This window comes from Clinocottus analis, unplaced genomic scaffold (genome assembly GCF_023055335.1).
Source record: "Clinocottus analis isolate CAN_PGR_092001 unplaced genomic scaffold, fCliAna1.0.p SCAF_2, whole genome shotgun sequence".
NCBI lineage: Eukaryota > Metazoa > Chordata > Actinopteri > Perciformes > Cottidae > Clinocottus > Clinocottus analis.
In genome coordinates, this window is record NW_027175931.1 from 10578936 (window position 1) to 10600867 (window position 21932).

Here is a 21932-nt window from a genome sequence, read left to right on the forward strand (position 1 = left end):
TTCATGTACGGTCAGGATGATGTGTGTTCTGTTTATTTTGTAAGAATCTGTGGGACAAAGATACAACACAACTGCTGCTGTTGTGGACAAGTGTGTGCCCTAATGAAGAAAATCCAAAACATTTCCAGTCGCAGGTCCTAAGCAATCCCTGTTCTGTTCTGCTCTGGTCTGGTATGGGAAGGGACTGACAGACAGGTGTGTCTGTGGGTCGTTTCCACCTGTCCTCTATAAGTTGCTTGTGAACCACATCCGAGGGCTTCAGACTGCACAACAAGCTCCTGCAGGAGAGCTCGTGATGTTTTTGCCACTAAGGTTTCACTCTTCACTCAGCAAACTGTCAACAATATACTTGGATGTCATTATTGTTTGAGATATAATAAAATAAAATAAATCTTCATTTGTATTGTTATTGTTTGTCATTATACTGAAGGTGAAGTTTATTTTTAAACAATAGTATATTGGGACAATGTTGAGCAAAATGTCCCAACAGTGAGTTACAGTTCATTTATAGTGTACCCAATAATATTATTGTAAATTGTTATGAAGTATGAATTAATAATTCACAAATAAATAGGCAGCTTTCAGTAGTGTTTATGATGTATGATGAAAACAGTGACATTACTTTTATAAACGCGAAGACTGAATGATACATTTTCTGAAAAAATGTTCAGTTGACAACTAACACTTTTTTCCCCTTTGGATTTTTATAGACATTCAGACTAAAACCGAAGTTAAATAAAAAAATAAATTGTTTAAAAAAGTAAAGTTAAATACAATAGACGTAAAACAAAATAAAATAAAGTTACACAGTAAAATATGACAATAAAATACAGTTAAGTAAAATTATCTGACATGGGAACCTTTTTTTTTTAATTTGTATGACGTCAACACGTATCGGCGTAGAGCGGTGACGTCGCAAACACCCCGGAAGTGAGTTACAGAAAGTGAACAACGTTTGGTCAACGTGAGTGAGACGCGTGAGCTTCTTCTACTTCTAAACTAGTCGTTTAGATAACACCTGGCTTCATCACAACACGGACAGGACTACAATAAGAGGTAGGAAGGCACGCGTACGGCTTACATGCGAGCTAAGTGCTCCAAACTAGCCCCACGAATCCGTTATGCGTTACAGTTTTAAAAATTCCAATTAGCTGTGACCCAAATTAAAGTCCAACGGAGTCCAATCTTTAAAGACAATTCGAGAGAAGTCCCAAAAGCATTTATTTAGGTAGGTTAGTGTGCTTTTTTATATTTAGTTCGTGCCTGTTGTTGCTGTAACTTCGTTGTGGTCCCTTTTCCCTTCATTTAAATCAGATCATGGCTCTGAACAAGTCCATGCATCCCCGGAACCGCTACAAAGACAAACCGCCGGACTTTTCTTACCTGGCCTCCAAATATCCGGACTTTCAGCAACACGTGCACACCAGTCTTGCCGGACGTCCTGTGTGAGTACTTGAGCTCTCTCTCTCTCTCTCTCTCTCTCTCTCTCTCTCTCTCTCTCTCTCTCTCTCTCTCTCTCTCTCTCTTTCTCTCTTTCTGTGTAGTGTATCATGTTGTACATCCCTGCTCTGAATCTAAATTGCTCTACAGGAGGTGGCCATGGTCACACAGCAGCTGTTTATTCATGTGTCACTATAAACACTATGTTACCACTCCACATACAGGACATCCTGCTTTTTATTTTTGTATTGACTGAAATGGAAGAAATCTTTCTTGGTGATTTCAGTGACGTAAATGTCCAAATTATGGGTATGCGGACATGTTGCATTATACGATGGTCCTGGGTCAGAACCTGGTTAAATGAATCCCCCAACTTGGTGGAAAACATTTCAGGAAAGCCTTTTCCTGTTTTAACACAGGGAAGAATGTTTCTGTCATACTGTAGTAACTGTTATTACTAGTTACACTTTCAGAACTATTAATTGAGTCATGGCTGACCGCCAAGTGTCTGCATTATAGTGAACCCTGTCCTCATTCCAATGAGCTCCATGCTCACTGAGCCACACACATTTTAAATATGGGAAAAAGAGCGCGCTGATATCAAACTATGACGTTAAGGTATTGGAATTGATATTGCAGAGTTCCTAAATATTTGACTCGCCACTTAAAAACGCAGAAGAGCCTGAGGAAGAGATAATTAAGATAATATAATATAATATTTATTCGTCCCGCAGTATAGAAATTGCAGGATTACAGCAGCAAGAGACGTACAGTAAAATAAAATAAAAAAATTATATAAGTAAACGGTAACAATAACACCAGTATTATATATACAGACAGAATAAGAAAGTATTTAGGGTGTCTCACGTCAACCAAACTCCATCTCAATATAATATGGTGCTACGTTGGAAATGCACACTATTTTAATCTGAGACAAACAACTTTCGGTTGTTTGATGAACGCTCTTTGTGTTGTGAACGTGGGACTCTCTAACCATTTATCGACCTCACTCATACTCTTGTTGCTGAGTTGAAGCACATTCCTGAAGCCAGCTTCTGATTTCATGTGGAAATTATGAAACCAGAAGAGTGGCAACTTATGTTAGCGTCATATTAATGTCCGTAGTTATGGCATTAAATGTTCAAGAATGTCATATGGGTCTATTGATCAGGTGTCTGCATGTTTTTAACCATATTGTAAAAACTGAGGCAGAAAAGGTGTTTCTGAAACAGAAACACCTTTTCGCCAGTGGGCCAGAGTTGTGCCCTGAGGATCTCATGCAGCACCACTCATGACCGAGCTGACTCGGTCTGATCTTTTACTGCTCATTCAGCTTCTGGCAACAGCAGGAGGACGAAGCCCGGACAAATGATTAATGGACCCGACATCGAAAGTTTTTAACAGTTCTTTTTTCAGTCCATCTGCTGTTTTCTGCTCTCTTTATTCATTAGATAGACTTCACAAAGTATGTGTGAGTGACATTTTAATATAAACTCCAATTTTGAGAATAGGGTGTGTGTGTCCGTCCCCTTCCCAGTGAGATGTTATGATGTGAGGAAGTCCAGGCAGGAGAACAAAGGAAGAGTGTCTGGTGGGATTAGTGGTGATGTGACTTCAAACACAGCTAATGATTGCTGCTGCTCTGGGAAAGAAACTGTAACTCGATTAATTTTAAAACTAATAGAACAAAAAATGTAAAAGAGTATTTAAACCTGAGACAACAACCTAGATTGTGGAGATGGATAAATCAGAAGCTTTTAATTTTTGGAAGAAAGTCATACTTTTATTGGCATTTTCTAACTTTGCATGTTTTTAAATGCAGATTAAGAGCAGGTGTAACTCGTTAATAAAGGCTCACTGTTTTCCTGAGACCTTGTTAGTGTTACGACCAACACCTGTGCCATCCACAGTTAATTACAATATACTGTCATTAGTATTTCTCCAGAGTTTTAACGGAAACATAAATAGTCATGTTTTGTGTGAATATGTTAAATACCAAACTGTATACAGAAGTATTTAGACTTCATTCCAGGATATCGAGTAGGTGAATTCCAACATTACTGTTCAGTGGTTTTAAACCATCCATGTGGGTAAATTGACAAGTTCACCGCAGTAATAATTACGGTTGCAATTACTGACTGTTCTTCTGAGAATCTGCTGATCCGCCTGTATTATAAATCCTGGCTGGAGAGATGTCCATTATTTTAAAGTGATTTCTGCTTCTTGTCTATAATCTGCAGATACAGAAAGTCACAATGAAAGGCTTGATTCAATTCTTCCTCTTTTTGATGAAGTGTTTCTTCATAAACATAATAACTCTGCTACTACTTTATATAAATGGTGTTCTTGTGCAGATTGTTGTTTTTAAAATGTGTTTTTAGTATTGACGTCGGAAATACCCAGTCTTTACTTAAGTTGAAAACGCACCCAAAACAGCATTTACGATTTATCTTGGTTAATTGGGCGAATCTTTTAAGCAAGACATGTCGCCTTGTCTTTTTATAAACCCCCTTTAAAAATAAATAAATTATTTATGCGTCTGTCAAAACCAAGCAAAAGCCCAGTGATTTTAAGAGCTGACAGTTATTGTGAGACTTGTTTTGGAGGTCTACTGTGTTTCTCTGTCAGGACGGAGACGCTCTCCTCCCTCTTTGATTGGGTTTTGTGAAACCGGTACCTCGTCTGCTCAGTGAGGTAATCACTTGCTATTGTGTTATGCAGATGAATGCTGACATGGTGTCACTGCAGCGAGTCTGAACATCTGTGTGTGAATGTGAACATATCGTTGTGGGCTGATCCTTGTGAGGTGGCCAGTCAATCATTTTACGGCAGCTCGAGCATATGCATGTGTGGGCACGCTGTAAAACTCGACAGGGTGTCCGTCTGTGACAGGTGTTAATTATCACATTTGTAGTGTGTCTGTCAGTCCACAGACAGACAGCCAGCCAGCCAGACAATAGGCTGGTATTCCTATTGCTGGACAACCAATGTGGACATTTAAACTACTGGTGAAGAAGACAAATAGACAGAAGTTATGTGGATCTTTGTTAGTAGACAACAAGGAGATGTGAAATGACAACGTAATTAAACATTGGTATATCACAATCGAGCAGACTTTAGTCTGGGTGTTGTGTGTTATGGCCAAAATCTTCTATCTATGATCTCGATAAAGAGTCACATATAACATGTTTTCTGGTATTTCAATAAATATACATGAAATAAACACATGGTAAAGCCTACTTTTCTATACAGTGTATTAAATACTTAACAAATTGTATTTTCTCATTTTATTAAGACTTGTAGTGCAAAATGAACATAACAGTTTCAAGTGAAATTTAAGAAAAATATATGTATTCAGCCACACACTGGCTGTTAACGTGACTGGACTCAAATACAAAATAATCAGATTAAGAGTAATTTGTGATTTAAGCGTTTGATCAGATTCTAGGTTTTGAGTTTATTTAGACAAGGTAACTGTGTTTTACGATATGTCAATATATAATTTCATCATAATATGATTCAATTGAAAGAAGATTAATTCTATTAATGTATTACCCATTCCTAGCATACTACATGCTCTACTTCTATTAAACATTAGTCTATTTTGTGATGTAACCATTATTAGATTTGATTTGTTGATCAACAGAAAATTGCCATGCAAGCATCTCTGTAAGTACATGTAGTACATGTGCACGGCAGCTACATACATCAGCTTACATACATCATGCTAACATACTGATGTTTAGCAGGAATAATGTGTACCATGCTCACCAAAGGCCAGTGTGAAGACTCATAAATTAAAATATTTAAATTTACATTTTGACCTGATGGGTGGCAGGAAATTCAATAACCACCAAAGTTATTACAATACATCTTGAGAAGGACAAATATGTCATCTGTACAAAACATTTTGAATCTTCAGCTTCCTTTTAAACAAATGGGTTCAGTAGTATACTGCACACTCAGACATAGACTCAGGATGAAGTCATCGCCAATTGTTTTCTTCATCTGCTGCAATCATCAGGATTTGTGTCTCCCTTCATGTGTGTGGTACCAGCTCTCAGCTGTCTGCAAAAATGTGGCTATTTTTTCCCCCGTCAGTCAACCATTCTATCATTTGAGGGATTAGTGTGGTTTAGTATTTCCCAATGAATTAATCTACCAAGTTTTTTAAGTATTTAATCGTGAGTTAGGGATAAGAGTAATCTTAGGGAGACACTCATTCAATCCTCAGGGGAGATACGTCTTCCTTCATTTAGTGATCATCAGTGTGGGTGACTGATAGCAGTGGGCAGAGGCGAGCTTGGACCAGAAGCAGCAGAAGAAGAAATATGGGAGGTGTGATTAAAATGAAGAACATATCAAATATTTAAAAAAAGTGATTTTTGGTTTGTTTCAGTCTTTGGGAAAGGACAAAGGGGGGCTTAGATTAGACAGTTAGAGGGGTGGGACTAGGTGGGACTACAGCCTGAGGGACATTTAATTTGGTAGTTATATTCTTTATCGGATAAGAGACGATCATCTGTGGAATGATTTTCACTTCCGTAATTAATGAAATGTTATATTTTCACACCAGTTTGGTATTCAGTGAAATATTGTTCAACATGTTCTTGGTAATAAGAGAGAAATTAATGAATAACTTTGACCTCTGACTCCACATTTTAACTTGTTAAATTAGCAGCATTAAAAAGCCTCGCAGTTATTACCACGCAGATGCATCATACTATCTGATGTGTCAGGGTCGAGATCCATCCATACATAATGGTTACAAAATGAAATATCAAGTTAAGTCAAAAACTATAGTCAAGGGAAGTGAGGCCTCCCCGTCTTGCATAAGGCATGGCATCTGATGGGCTCTGCACCTATACAGCAGTTAATCATGAATCATTTTGGGGCTATTGGGTTTCTGATAAGCAGCTTCAATAAGCTTTCTTTAGCTAATATGAACAGATGAGATCCCATTAAATACTTGCAAAACTTCATTAAACATTGTATTTATAAATTCATAAGCCATAATAAATAATCAGAGAATCGGCTAGAAAATCATTTCAATCATAATTGCTGGTTATTATTTAAATCTCAACAAGCCATCGTTTTTGTTTTGTTTTTTACACTATCCTCATATCTGTAGAGTTGCAACAATATCACAAAATGAGCTCAGATATTCAAAGTTTAGTTTTAAATGTGTTTTACACATTCATTTCTGCTTTTGTGAGGAAAAAAACACCTGACACGAGAAGAAGTTTCTGCCAATCAGCACAAAAGTGTTTTCCCAGAACATGGTGTGAAATAGATGTACCTTGAAGGTCACCTCTATGAACAAAAATTTAAAAGTGTGTAAGCGCGCACGCACACGCAAGCTTTCATGCTGATCATGTAGCGTGGAGGTGAGAGCAAGCCATTTTCTCAGCAGTAATCTCCCTACTGGTTAAATGATGTCTTCTTCCATCTTCTAAACTGCAGACTTTTCTTCTTTTCTTATCTCTTCTTCTTCGTCTCACTCTGTCTGCCCTCCCCCACCCCCCCCCACACACACACACTATACGTACACTCGTCTCTTTTAAACAGCACAGTATATTAAATCTCCTCACAACTTTTTCATCAAGATTTTTGTCCCTCACTGTATCCCGTCTCCCACATTGATGTTGTCAGCACGCAGCATTGCACCTACGTGGCAGTGCAGACGTAAATCGCGGGCACTCTCACGCTCCGTATGGTATCAGCCATTGCTCCAGCGTGGCCAGATTTGCGTGCTCTCCTCTTCTGTTCAGTAGGTGGGGTTGCCATGGAGATGTGGCATTAGCAGTGCTGCTGATGGGAGTGATCGGTCTGCATTCACAAACACACTACCGCACCCACACACACACAGCCATACACACATGCACACACTCATCTGGGACTAAAAATAGAAGGCTGGCCTGAGCAGCTTCCCTCTTTGAATATTGATCTTTATCTAATGATGCCTCAGAGGACAGAGGAAAGAGGGCAGAATATCTGCGAGGCGTACACTTTCATTTTGGGGAAGAGGGAGCGTTATGCTGACGTATCACTTCTCCCTCATTAGCTTGATTCCTCCCCTCAGCTCAGGCCATTTTAAAACGTGCAAATGTCTGCACCGGTTCATCTTTTGAAAATGTGCCGTATGTCATGAAAGGAGAGCCAGGTGTTTGTTTTCCTGCTGGAGGTCACACTCTTTCTGCCACTAATAAAGCCGGACCATTATATGTTCTAATATGTTTGTTTAAGGAAAAGACACAGGGTAAGATTGATGTCGGGCTTTACAGGTAAATCGGTCCTCGTTTGTATCCATCCCACACCTGGAGCGTCATTTGTCTTTGTTATCACTCTCGAATGAAGACGCAGAGTTCAGTGGCCTCAGTCGTCACCTCAGCAGCTTTTTTTATGATTTAAAAAAAAGAAAATGTATATAGTAATAGAGATTATACAAAATGAGGGGAGAGCGAGATGAAACATAAATCCCCAGCCAGGAGCATTGTGGCCCCCAATCAGTGCCTCAAACGAGGGCTCCTGTGTTTTTTTCTGCTGCTTTTACATCTGTAGTTGATTTCAGTTAATTTAAGGAATAAAATGATGCATCGGCAAAACAAATGGAGTTGGACATAAACCCAACACACGTCTCGCTGGCACCTGAAGCAATACAGGAGTGTTGTCAGTCTAAACTCATGCTGAAAGGTTCAGTGTGTTGTACCTGTTCAAGAGAAATAAGGGTTTGCATTTCACCTCTATTACTGGGTCCATACAGTCTAGATTTACAGGCATCCATTATAAAATACAATGAAAAGCAAACTATTAACCTACTTGTGTAAAATTCAACAAAACTGCTGAAACTCTCAGTATAGCATTGCTATCTTATTCTCTTCTCGTGCAGCTTCGGCCTGGAGTTCACGTTGGCCATCCGTGTGCGATAATGACCATCGCTTCGTGGTTGTGTACCCTTTGATAGTTTATTTATAGGGCTGGGAAAATTGAAGAAAAAAAATAACTGATTAAATCTCGAATAATCGCAAATGTGCCAAATTCAATAATGAAGTAAAAGTATATTGGACACTTATTTTAAAGTAATGTTATCAGAACAATATAATAGGCACTCTGAAACAACAACAAGTTAACATATATAATATATAAATCTGTTTTCTTGTTGTTTTTTCTGAAAAGGTACTGTTCAGTAGTAAGGGTCCCTGTGACCAACCACTACTTCTTTGGTCCATGTTCTGTCTGTTGCTTACCTTTTTTTTTAAAGAAGTATGTTAAAGACCAGTAATTGATTCACTTTATACAAAAGCAATAAGTGCTTTTAATATTTTTCAGTTCAGTTTTTCTTACTCAGTGAGAAAAGTCCAGTCTGTGTTGGCTTGAACATGTGCACTGAACATCTTGTGATGTGAGAAAAGTTCTCTTTGAGAGAAGAGCAAAGATCCAGAAGTGATCCTGACTTAAAGTGCTCTGCCATAGTGGATCAGACTGTGGGGTCAGGAGCTTTGCCCATGCGAGATTAACTATCAATCTGGACCAAAGCCTGCCGGTAGACCGGCCGCCTGTGAGTGAAGCTGCTTGTTGCAGCATCGCTGCTCATTGAGAACAGAAGCTACATAACAATATGTGCTTTCACGTCAGGCTCAATTCGTGAACACTTCCTGTCGGCGAGGCTACGGAAGCGTGCGCGCGCTCCTACATGAATCGCCTTCAAAGTAAAAGCAGTGTCGCTGTAATGCATTCATAGCGTGCATCTTATTTATTTATTTTTCATGTTTGATTGACCTCACGCTGGCTGGACTGGTGAGAGAACCAACTCTTCGTCTTCATTCTTGAGGGCAGATTGGACACCACAGTAGTGTTTTGGTCACCACGTTGGGGGAAAATGTAAATTTGGATTTAATTTTGTGTGTTGTGAAATATCACCAAACAGGAGCTGAATACTGAGTGATAATCATTTCACCTCTTTATGTGTAATTGATTTATGGAAAGAAATTCAAACGGAATCGGCTGCTTTGTATCTCAGATTTAACTCTCTTTATCTTTATCTCTAGCAGTAGTAGATTTAATTTTTTTACTCTCACCATGCTGGTGAGGTGCCAGACGCTGCCATCACCGGGATGTGTCTAATTACATCTGCCAAGGCGCGAAAGCACTCAGCAAAGCATTAATTATACCTATCTTGCCCACGCGTTCTGTCTGCTGCACTCGTGCCTGCTCGTGTGACAGCTGAAATCCTTTAACGCGTCTAGAGGAAAAGACGAGAGAGCAGAGCGAGTGGGATTGAGAATTGGGAGTAGAAAGTGGGAGGTCTTTTCAATGTGGAAAATGTGAATTTCATTGTCATCAGCAAAGGATTGTTGAATTGATGGGTTGGTTATCGTGTGTGTGTGTGTGTGTGTGTGTGTGTGTGTGTGTGTGTGTGTGTGTGTGTGTGTGTGTGTGTGTGTGTGTGTGTGTGTGTGTGTGTGTGTGTGTGTGTGTGGTTCAGTGCAGAGAGCTGCAGCAGGCTGGTGGAGCAGAGGGTTAATGAAGTGCAGTATTAAGATCAGTTTGGTAAATTGCTGGCAGGTGGCCTCATTGATGAAACAAGAGGATCAGCATGTCACTAAATTGAAATATTCCTTAAAGGGAGATTAAACATTAACCAAACTTATTTGGAGGAGAAAACAAAGGTGAACAGTATAATTATTCCCAAACTTCAATCTCCATGGCTAGAAATGTTATAAACGTTTTATGGATGATGTCACCTCCGTTTAAGGAATACATATGGGTAGATTTTTGTTTGTTTTTTAAACCTTATAATACCGTATAGCTTCTAAGATGAAATCTTAAAAAGTTAAATGTAGCAGCTGTACAATAAATTACGACTTAATAAAATAGTCAAAAATTGGCAAATTGGTTTAGGTGCAAACATGAATTAATTCAGCCATGCTTGTTACTCTTCTAGTGTGAATTTCAAAGAGCCAGAGGCGGTGCGGGCGCTGACCTGCACCCTGCTGAAGGAGGACTTTGGTCTGACCATCGAGATCCCTCTGGAGCGCCTCATCCCCACCGTCCCCCTCCGCCTCAACTACATCCACTGGGTGGAGGACCTCATCGACGGCCAGAAGCAGCCACGCAGGGGCATCGACATCGGTACCACCGCCACTCTTTGTCTCATTTGCGTCTCATCTTTTACTGCGTGTGTGTATGATTGTTTAACTTTAATCATCATCCTGGTAAAAATGCGCCAAAATAATCAAGCTGACTTTTCATATAACTGAGAGGAAAAATACAAATAACCCTGTTTATGTGAGTGTCCCCCAGTTGGTTTACATTTGAGATCCCTGCAAATGTTTATTCTGGATGTGGCTTCCAGCAGCTCAAAGTGGCACACAAAATGTCAGTTAGGGCCTCCAGCTGATGCACACAAGCCCAGTCATCCCAAGCACTCACCAGTCTAATCCTCACCCACATGTCACAGTGTGTTTGCCGTTCGGTCGTGTGTGTGTGTGTCCTCTTTAGGACCTCAGGTCACTGATTTATGACCCTAAATCTTTCTGGAAGCAGATTGAAGCTGTCCGCTCCTTGATGGATCACCACTGGGTGGTTCCTTTACTAAATGGTGCCACTTATCTGAGATTGAACTGACTTGTGTGGCTGTAGTCATTATTGTCATATGTTGAGGATTTAATAATAGCAGCTGGAACTGACATTTATTGTTCTTTTTCTAATCTCTTTACTGTGTACTTTAAACCACATATTTCCATATTGGCCAATGAAACACATAACCATTCATCTTCCTGATGAACGCGCATCCTCAAGCTGTCAAAACTGTGTGTGTGTTTGTTTTCTTAGGCACTGGTGCGTCTTGTATCTACCCCTTACTGGGAGCCACAATGAACGGCTGGTACTTTCTGGCTACAGAGGTGGATGACATCTGCTTCGACTACGCTACAAAAAACGTTGAGCAGAACAACATGTCTGACCTCATTAAAGGTAAATGTGGTCCGCTCATCCTGAAGAACATTAAATCCCAGTGACATAAAACTGCTGCTTTTAAACAACAGCCTTTCAGTGTAGTGTTTGTATATTCGCTCACCGAATGTGTCTTTAAGGAAGACTACACACCTTTAGCAGTACTGTGGCCTTTGTGGCTACAAGTAACAGGTTATGGGATGATGTTGAATGCCAAACGGAGAATATTCATGCAGCAAAATCTATCTAAGGTTTTCTGACTGCTGCTGATTAGTCACCATGAGCTACTGGTCTCCAGCCCAAGGAAGGATGTACAGCTGTAATATTGTGAAAATGTCTTCCTAACTTTGAGTCACTGTCCAAATTTTATTTTATTTTTTAATTAAAAGCTTTGGTGACCAAAGGCGGTGTCTTATTGTGCTATCGAAGGCCACAGATTTGGACTGAGAACTAATGATTTTTAACCTGTTTCTGTCATGATTTTCAATTGTGTTTGCCATTTTTTACATTTTTTCCAAGAGCTGCAAGGAAAAGATAAAACATTGTGTGCTTCCACTTTCCTAGTTGTCAAAGTCCCTCAGAAGACCCTACTAATGGACGCCTTGAAAGAAGAGACGGAAATGGTGTACGACTTCTGCATGTGCAACCCTCCTTTCTTTGCCAATCAGCTTGAAGCAAAGGTAAACATTTTACTTGTGTCTTGTCATGAACATTTAAATAAAAAATGGTTTTACTTTATTTAGGAGAGTAAACACTGCACTTGTTCACTGTGTTTGTTTACACGATAGCAACAGGCTTCTAATAGGATTTTATCTTAATCTCTGTCTGCCTTGTTGCTCGCTCCAGGGGGTAAACTCCAGGAACTCACGGCGACCTCCTCCCAGCTCAGTGAACACAGGTGGAGTGACGGAGATCATGGCGGAGGGTGGGGAGCTTGAATTTGTAAAGAGGATCATTCATGACAGCCTGCAGCTCAAGAGGCGCTTGCGGTGAGATAGCTGGACATCGACCTGCAAAATCAAACCTGACTCAAACATGAGTTGTTGGTGTATTTGTTGTGTATGTAAGATCAAAGCTATCCAGATTTCATTAACTCAGTCATAGACAGAGACTACACATATTCAGGGTTACACAGCTACATATCTGAAGTGGCAGATGAATGAACAAGAGCACTGCACGTTGGTTCTCTTTGGAGAGGCTTGGAGAGGTTTTAATGGGAGCACCAGTGAAGGAGACACCAAGAGGTGAAATGTGCAGATGGGTCACTGCACATTAATGGAGCTGTCACCCACACTTGGTTTAATTATTCTGGCACACCCTGTACTGTATCCGGGAGACCACAGGGAACAGCTGTGTTTGGGTGGGTGAGGGTGTCTCCAGCGGCCGTCACTTTACCCTCCCCCGTTACCAGGGCTGTCACTGGGGCAGCAGAGTGAGACAGGATAGAGGGAGCTGAAGAGTGGCGCTATTAAAGCTGATTAGGCGTGCCACACCTGCTTTGCCTCCTGCAGGGGAGCACAGTGTTTGAGTGTTTGCATACTGCGTCACTGGAAAGATGAGCGTTCCTGAGAGGGGTCGATCTGAACACCTAACTGCTCCTGTGCGGCTCTGTTGCAGTCATGTAGCCAGTGTTTTTTAACGGGTTTGATGCTCAGGCTAAACCAACCGTAGCCTGCTGTCACTCCCAAATGCATGTTGGGACACCCGAGCCACCAAGTGTCCATGGAAACCCTGTCAGCTTCACCGATTGGTCCTTTGAGACATCCTCACCACTCCCGCCCCGCTCCTAAATCCCTCTTCTTTCCAATAAAGTGTAATTAGTGTCAAATTGGGGCATGCCACCTAACTTTCCAGTACAACACGCATCCAAAACCCTAGTTAGAGATGAAGTAATGCACTCCATTTATCATGCCATTGATATGAAAATTACCACCTCTGCTAATAAGACTTTAATCGTACTTGCTTCTACAAAAAATAGAGAATATGGAAGCCAATGCAGCTGCACACTTCAGGATGTCTGAAAAGCTGCCAATGAAAAAGGGAAGCCGGGTGCTGCTCCGGGTGTTCCTCCCCACTGTGTTTGAGTGGGAAACATCTGTGAATATTAGAGCTGTTCAATATTTAATTTTGTCAACCGAGGCTGACACTTTGCTCTTCCCTCCCCTTCATTCCCTCTGGGCATCTTCAAACCTCCCTAAACTGATTATAAATTGTAGTCCTCCGTCAATCACAAGTCAAAACTGTTTTATGAATGTGATTTATTCAGCAGTCGTTGGGTGTGAGTGTAACTTTGGACCTTTTTTTTATATTCAGAAACATAGATATTTACAAGGGCTTAGCTTTGATCACCAGTCAGAGGTCCTTTAGACCAAAATGAGAAAAAAAAAAGAAATGCAATACCCCGCACTTCTATACATTCATTTATAGCTGTTATTAATGTTCTAGTGAAAAACTAGAAAGAAATGGTCATCAAAAATGTGCCTGAGTCCAAGGTGAAGCCTTCAGCTTTCTTTTTTTGTCTCAAATTCAAAGATATTCAATAAATAACAATATAGGACTTATAAACGTATCTTATTCTCACATTACAGTGGTATTTTGCTTGAATTAATTTTTTTATTTCAATATAAACCTTTTCATTAATTTTGTTTTGATTGAATGCCCCACCAATCGTTAGCCGGCAAAGGAGGCAGAAACACCTTTTCAGCATATATATATATATATATATATATATATATATATATATATATATATATATATATATATATATAGCCAGAAAGTGTTCTAGGGCCCGCACCTTTTGAAAGCGACTCAGATGCGTCAACATTTCAATCAACTGGGAGCATTTTGGCAGTATTTGACCTATGAAAGTGAACAAAACTAATAGTTTTCTCCCCAGTGGAACTTCAGACTACAGTTTGCGGGACATATGCATTCTTGAAATGTATTCTCTAATGAAAATGAAAAAGAATGAAAACTAAACAAACCTTCACAAGGTTTAGAAAATTGAGCAGTCTACCTTCTAGCCTGACTTACTGATGTATTTATCTTTCCTCCATCTTGCCTGGCTGGACTCTACTGCTTTTGATCAAGACCAACTTCGCCGTATTGCACAGCAGAGATTATTGATCAGATCTCCACCAAGGGACAACTTCAAAACAGCTTCCACACAGATGTTTTTCCTGCCTCATGTTTTATTTTTTTTAGTTGCGCCCCAAAGTCCACCTCGGCTCGTTTGATCTTTGCTTGATATTTCATGCCCACTAACACAGCAACACACAGCTGGTTAATATGGATTATTCTTTCTGCAGGTGGTACAGCTGCATGTTGGGGAAGAAATGTAGCTTGGCACCTTTGAAAGAGGAGCTGCGGAAGCAAGGGGTGAGTACCAATCGAGGTAAACGCACAAATACATCTGCATCCACTGCAATTAATGAGTTATTAAGCATCCACAGCTTTCCATCTCAGCTCGCTCATGCAGGAAGGTGCCCCTACTGTGCAGGCTTTGATAATGGCTTATTAAAACAATCTTTGCCGCCCCTCTGAAACCACAACACTCTTCGGGGAATTTGTATTGCTGTTGGAAGCAGACAGTTGTCACCATCGGAGCAGCAGACACTGAGCGAAATAAAAGTCATCAGCTCTTTCTAATTTGCCCACTAAGCTGTGTCACAAACAAGCCATGAAGGAGCGGATTTCTGTTAGCACTGCATGACTGAGTCACACGCCACTCTGTAGATAACGTGCATTAGCGTCATTAGCTTGACTAATAGCCCAGCACATGACTCCTGACTGCTGCAGGCATCTGGTCTTGTGCCAGTCACTTCCGTCACATGCTCAAAAACTCCACCTGCCATCCCTCAAAGCTCCTCCAGAGGTTTTCGAGGTCTGTTGCTGCTCATCCGAGTCAGTGTAGCTTTGGCTAACGTCCAGAGAGGAGACTGTTGCCTCTTCTTAAAGTGTGTGTAAACAGAAACCTGGCCCAGTTAATATGCTATTGCTTTTAATACCCATAACTCTCCAGTGTCTCCTCACCTTTTCAGGTTTTCCTTTAAATTAGCAAATGTATGTCTCAAATTGCAGATCTTTTTAACTTTGACCTTTATCTTAGTGACCCTCCCCATCTCATATTTACTGAAGCAGTCCTGTTTGCACAAAGGTTTTCACACCACACGTGAGTGTTTTTCACATCATGGATCTTTATTTTCTCACCCACTACGAGAGATGTGGAGCTCACTGAGGTCAAAACTCACAGCAGGAAAAATATGCGTCGTAGTGTCACATTCTTGGATTGTTGGCAATGATTTGTTTATTTAGAGTGGTTATAACATATGTACAAACTCTAAAAGGTCAGCTAACTAGTTCAGTAACTCTAGCTGTTTTAATGATAGACAAACGTTATCTGTTTTTATTAATATTTTTACTTCATGGGCATTTAATTTACTTTATTGGCAGTTGATTTTTTTTAAGAGTTTTCACCAAATGTGTTCTTATCACATCAGAAACTTGGGCAATCAAGCATTGTTGATGTTGCTGTAAACTATTGATTGTGAATTCCTCTGCAGCAAGCGACAATGTTCTTATCACGTGTGATCACACCTGATCAACTCGTATTTTCCTTTGTTCTCAGGTACCTAAAGTAACACACACAGAGTTCTGCCAGGGACGGACGATGCGATGGGCTCTGGCTTGGAGTTTCTATGACGATGTGATTGTTCCGGTAAGTCTGAGCTAATTTTATTTCTCCTTATGCACTTGAAGGTCTCCAACCCTAGTGCACACATTGCACTCAAGAGATTGTTTTGTGGTCATTGTATCTGGATTAATGAAATTCAGGACCAATATGCATCAATGATACCAAGAAATACACTTCATTTGGTACAATATTTTAATACACTTGAAGGTAATCTCAACAGGGTCGGCCATTTTGCTGCTTGAACTGGATATTTCCAAAACCCCACAACCTCCTCAATTATGTACCACCTCCATCCTCTCACTGCTCTCCTCACTGATCCTCTATCCCTGCAGCTCCGTTCCATTAGAAGCACTTACCCCCTCGTCCTCCGGGGAGATGTTTATGAGATTTTTACCCTGCTGTATCCAGGCAACAGTTTCCAGGGCAGGACTGTGTGCATACACACCATACCATTGTCCAGTCTGGAAAGTGGGAGAGTTGAGGATAGATCAAAAGCAGGGGCAGTAAATAAGCCATAACAGCTAAAGACTAATAGTAATGTTAGAGTGACGACAGACTAAAGATGAAGGAAGGTGGAGGCGGTCAGCAGAGGCTGTGTGACGACGACTGTGTTTGTGTCGACTCCTCGCTGTTTTGGCCTTTTAGCATAAAAGCAGTTGTGCAGAATGATTGGCCTACTTTCCCCCACCCCTCATCCCAACCTCATTCTCTGCCACCACTTCAGCACATATCCACGTCATTTACACTGGAGAGCTACTCGCCATCATCACAGCGCAGACCCCTCAAGAATGTGCGTGTATGTGTGCTAACATGACAGTAGTGTCTGCATGTGTAACTCTTTGTATGGTTGACTGCTCATTTCTGCCAGCATGCGTGTGCTCCTATGGACTTCTGGTATGTATGTATCCATGTATGTGTGTGCATGGGGATGCTCATTAATGTTACATATAGACTATAACATATGTGACTTGCACGCCTACGTGACATACTACAACTTCTTATAACCAGGTCAGCCTGTAGAAACTACTATTGCCACCTTTTACTGTATATTCATCTTCTCTTTCTCCCTGCCATCTGCTCTGTTATGACTTTATTTCTCCACACATGTGACAGATTGTGTTCAAAGTGAAACTCAGGCGACAGCACAACAAATAAACCAATCTGAATCTCTGGATTCACACAGTTGATTTATATCTCGCACATCCAGGAAGTCGTCCTCAAAACAGAACTGGGTACAAATGAACTAAAACTGCCCTAAAGGGCGTGCGTTAGCAGGTCCTGGGGAGTACTACTGCATATGTGAAAGTTGTTTCAGGCTTATCAAGGAAGAAGAATGGGGTGGTTTTGAAGAAATTCAACATTGAATTCTACTCAAACACAAATTATTTTAAGATCTTCTCATTTTCAAGAGGGGATGATGCAGGGTGATGTATTAATTGGACTGGAGGAAAACAAGATGCAGATAAAGAAATCCTTCAAAATCAGACAAAGGGATGGAGAGTGTGGATGGAAAGATTAGAGCACATGTAGTCAGACAAGACAGAGGGAGACAGGCTTTATCTGAGCCTTGAGGCACGTTGTTGCTCATACAGGCCTCTAGCAGGAGGGGGTCCGGGAGGTCCAGAGTTCAGGAGTCCATGTGGGGGGATTTGGGGGGTGGGAGGGTGGTTTGAGCGTATGATTTACAATGCTTGCCTGAAGGATACAGCTGCATCTTTTTGATTGAATGACATGTCTGGAGAGAACAGCTCTTATTGTACTTGTAGGCTTTTACTGGGCCTTTTTATTGTGAGGTTGTCCATCCATCCATATTCTGTGTGTGCGAGAAAGACCATGCAGTGAGGTGAGTGTGTAAGTAGGATTAATTATTGAGTGAAAGAGCAGAAGAATGAGAAGTGGATGTGATTCTGTTTTATGTAAAATTGTACACGTGAGTTTCTTGCTCTTTGTATGTGAGGCTAAATCTCTGTATCTGTTCATGTTGACTGTGTGTGTTTGTGAGTTCATATTCTAATGTGTTGGTGCAAGAATCTGTGTCAAGGATGCTGCGTACAAAGAGACAGATTTGGCTTGATGGATTTTATTGATTTCTTTCCTTTTACAATGAGCTGCAGGGCTTGCAGAGCATGGAGGAAAGAGGGGGAAGAGACGAGACGTCTGTTAGAAACAATATGAAATAAAAGCTCTAAAAGCAGCCCAAGCAGTGTTCGTCAACCCATAAATTAAATATGTCCATTCCTTCTAAACGTACATCTAAAAGGACCATTACTTTAACAAAAAAAAAAACAATACATGATCAAGATTAAAGAACCTATGTTATTGTGAGGGAAGATGTATTTTGTGCAATGAAAATTAAGCAGATGCAGAAATGTGAATTTACTCATTCTACTTTATTTCAGATTCCTCTGTTATTCTAAGAGCATTTCAAGAAAGAAATCAAATAAATATATATATCACATCCTAGAATAGTAAAAAAGAGGCCTCAAAGTAATCAAAAGTTGCCTTGGATCAGTGCAGCACCATGAAGGTCACAGTCTGCTCCTCCTTCCCTCAGCTGTTTGTAGGTCAGTCGGCCATGCTGTCTGCTCTGTCACAGCAGAGCGCTGCTACAGGACCCCCCCCCCCCTTTTCCGCTCCGCTGTCTCCCCGCTTCCAGTCAGCCTGCAGTGACTTGCCAGTGCAGCTTTGACTCATTTGCTGCAGTGGATGTGAAGGGTATGATCGCTGCAGAGCGTTTAATTCAGACTCGGTTGGGTAATGACCTCCACCGCCATCACAGCATGACATTAGAGGGGATTAGGAATAAGGAACAGCATTTGATTCACAGCAGGTCCAGGAGGAGCTTGCGTGGTTTGAGTGCCCTCTTGTGGTGTGTAACAAACATTCGTCTTCTGTTTTACCATTTATACTCATAACAGCTAAAAGTATCAACTTCTGAGATCAGTCTTCTCCATATGTCATGGCCTTTTGTAATTGTTTTGTAAATAATATAAAGGATATAAAGGTCATATGGATATCATGTTTGTGGTCTGTGGAGCTGAAATCGTTACAAGATATGTTGACCTGACACAGTTTGAGTTAGTTGAGTCTTACGTGTGATTCTGTATTTTCACAGATATCACAGGTGATACATCGTGCATGTTATTTGTTGAAAGATTTTCCTTTTAGACGCAATCAATTGTCTAATTGTTTTAGCATGTTAACTGGGGCAAACGCCTTTGTCTCTCTGTGCCAAGAAGATGCAATGCAGCTTGCACTTTGTGGGAAGCGCTGCCCTCTGTTGGCAGTCTTGTTCTGGAGTTAGTTCAAACTACTTCAAGAAACTTTCTTTTTTGTGTTGATTTTGTTCTTTGTGGACAAATGCGTGAGTGTTTCCAAGCACCAGAGTTCAGAAAACCTCATTTTATTGCAGCAGGGCCTGCTGAGCCCTGTTTCTGGTTCTCCTGTACCTCCCTGCCCTCCAGTGGGCTCAGAAAATCTTCTTGGCTCCCAGCGTTGACCGTTTGAGCAGCGAGGCGAAACTCTGTGGGAAGCCCCGCTGAAGTCAGCGATTTTAAGGAGTCTAGTGACCCTGCATGATTTCATCGGATTTTGAGTGGAATCCGACAGCGATGACAAGCAGGACATAAAACAACATAGAAATAGCCAATCTTCACTTTGACGGTCCGGTCCACTTGTATATACTTTTATTAAAGAACCCATGTTCAACTGTTTCATAACTATTTAGACGTTTCTTACTAAACATTTAATGATAAAAATGCAGACTGGTCTCTGAGTTTCTCAAGCAATTGAGTCACGGTGCCTTAATATGTAACTTTTAGAACAGAATAAATATTAGAACCACTAAATAAAAGACGATGTAGTAAAGTTTAAAATGTATCTGAAGTATAAAAGGAATGAACACCATGACAAGAGTATGAATATTGAGTGTTGAGGGAGTACTACAGCAATATGTTGTCTCCATTGTCTTTTTGTATTTCTTCCTGTTGATTGGTCTAGAATTAATATTTTCCTGCATACTTTAGAATGTGTGAATAGTTTCAAAATCCCACAGGTATCGGCAGCTCTGTCTTTTAGACTCCACCTTTTTTAATCTGTGTTCTTTGTGTTGTGTTTTGCATGTCAAAATACAGAATACACTGTTCAAGACGACTTACTTATTTTCTCCGGTTCTCTCGCTCCCTTTTTGTCTCAGTCTCCTCCCAGTAAAAAGCGTAAACTGGAGAAGGTGAAGAAGCCGCTGTCGTTTACGCTTCCAGAGGCGGGACTGAAGGAGCTGCAGGTCAAAGCCTCAGCTTTAGCTAGCACTGCCCGCGGCCCTGTGGACAGCGTCACTGCTCTGCTGGAGAAAATCCTCACTGACCTGCGGGTAAGCTTTGGGGCTGCACTACTACTACAGTTGAAATTAGTGGGATGGGTGCTTTTGACGTCTGCTACATGAAACATGTCCAGCCTACATCATAGACAGCTTCATGTGTCTCTGCAGGTGCTACACAAGCGTGTCCCGTGCAGAAGGCAGGAGCAGAGCCTCTTTCTCACCGCTGTGGAGAACACCTGGATCCACGGACGACAGAAGCGCCGCGAAGGGTCGCGTCACTTGCTAGAGCTTCCCAGGGCGCCTCACTGTGCTGGAACCAGCTCTCAAACCACTATAGCCACCACCCCAGCATCGCAAAACCAGTCTGCCTCCACACAAAACAGCAACAGCCAGAATGATGCCACTCCAAACAAAACTTCATCTGCACAAGAGCCAGCTGGTCAGCAGCCAGCAGAGCAGATGGAAAATGGCGCCTCTACAAATGAGACGAGGGAAGATGCACCACGTGACCCAACAGTAGAACGGAAAGAGGTCTTGGAAAACGTACCAGGTGAAGATGTGGACGTGACGTCTTCTACCAGCACAGCAAGGCAGGAAACGGTCCCACAGGAAACACCTGCCGCAGTGAGTCAACCGCCCTCCAAGCAGACCCCGAGCCCGGCTGCAGTCAAGCACTTCCTATTTAGGTGTCTGCTGAACGTGGTGCGTGAGGAGAGAGATGTAGTGATTGAGATGCACTGGGTCGAAGGTCAGAGTAAAGACCTGATGAACCAGCTGTGCACGTACCTAAGGAATACCCTTTTAAGGTCTGTCGGAAAGCCCTAAATGATCTATAATATTATCTTTGGATTCATTATTGACTTCTAAAGATATAGTCCATTTGATAGTCAGTAGTTTATTCCGCAATTTTTTTTACTTTGTCAGTTCACCTTTTCAGGTTGTATATTGGTGTTGTATATTGGTGTTTTGTATTCAGATTTGTGAAAGAACATTTGTAATAAATGTTAATTTTTCTAACCTGTTTTCTACTTCATTGTGCATCTTTCATACACAGACAGTGCTTTTAAGCAGTTTTATTTATTTATTTATTTATTTATTATTATTGTGCAGTACTTTTAAATTGCCACAAGAGCACAGTGTTTGTGTTTTTTCTAAAAGGGACCATATCCATGTCATGATCTTTTGTATTAAGTAGTAATCCTTTTATTGCTTTGTGAGACATTTTTCCGCCAATGGCTTTGGAAGTTGATCCCAATACTTCTTGACTGTTTTAAAATCCAGCCTGATTATTTCAGGATGTTTCTGTAGCACCTCAGTCCTTCCTTTGCCTGGGTAATTTTTTTGTATTGTGGTCCACTATTATTACTTCGTTGTATGCAACATACTTCCTGAACAGCTGAGTGAATAACAGGAAAAGATAACTAAATATCGAGGGCCGTTTGTTTGTGCATTCATTGTGTGTGCAAGCAAAAATCCAGTGTCTCCTTGTACTACATGTCTCTGGGTTATACCAGGACTTTGACTTCA

At 41.0% G+C, this 21932-nt stretch overlaps 1 protein-coding gene across 1 annotated transcript; it reads left to right on the plus strand.

The window, feature by feature from the left end:
• Positions 1 to 934: 934 nt before the first annotated feature.
• mettl16 (methyltransferase 16, N6-methyladenosine) lies at positions 935 to 21387 on the plus strand. Its single transcript, XM_068585239.1, has 10 exons — positions 935 to 1056; positions 1315 to 1445; positions 10385 to 10572; positions 11275 to 11415; positions 11959 to 12074; positions 12241 to 12383; positions 14703 to 14772; positions 16022 to 16111; positions 20283 to 20456; positions 20574 to 21387. Exons 2-10 carry the CDS (start codon positions 1318 to 1320, stop codon positions 21228 to 21230), a joined length of 1707 nt encoding a protein of 568 aa, XP_068441340.1. The 5' UTR covers positions 935 to 1056; positions 1315 to 1317; the 3' UTR covers positions 21231 to 21387.
• The last annotated feature ends 545 nt before the right edge of the window (positions 21388 to 21932 follow it).

Coding starts and splice junctions, on each gene's coding strand:
- mettl16 (XM_068585239.1), top strand. CDS start 1,318: ATGGCTCTGAACAAGTCCATGCATCCCCGGAACCGCTACAAAGACAAA. Junction 10,573..11,274: donor ACGCAGGGGCATCGACATCG/GTACCACCGCCA, acceptor TTGTTTTCTTAG/GCACTGGTGCGTCTTGTATC. Junction 12,075..12,240: donor CCAATCAGCTTGAAGCAAAG/GTAAACATTTTA, acceptor TGCTCGCTCCAG/GGGGTAAACTCCAGGAACTC.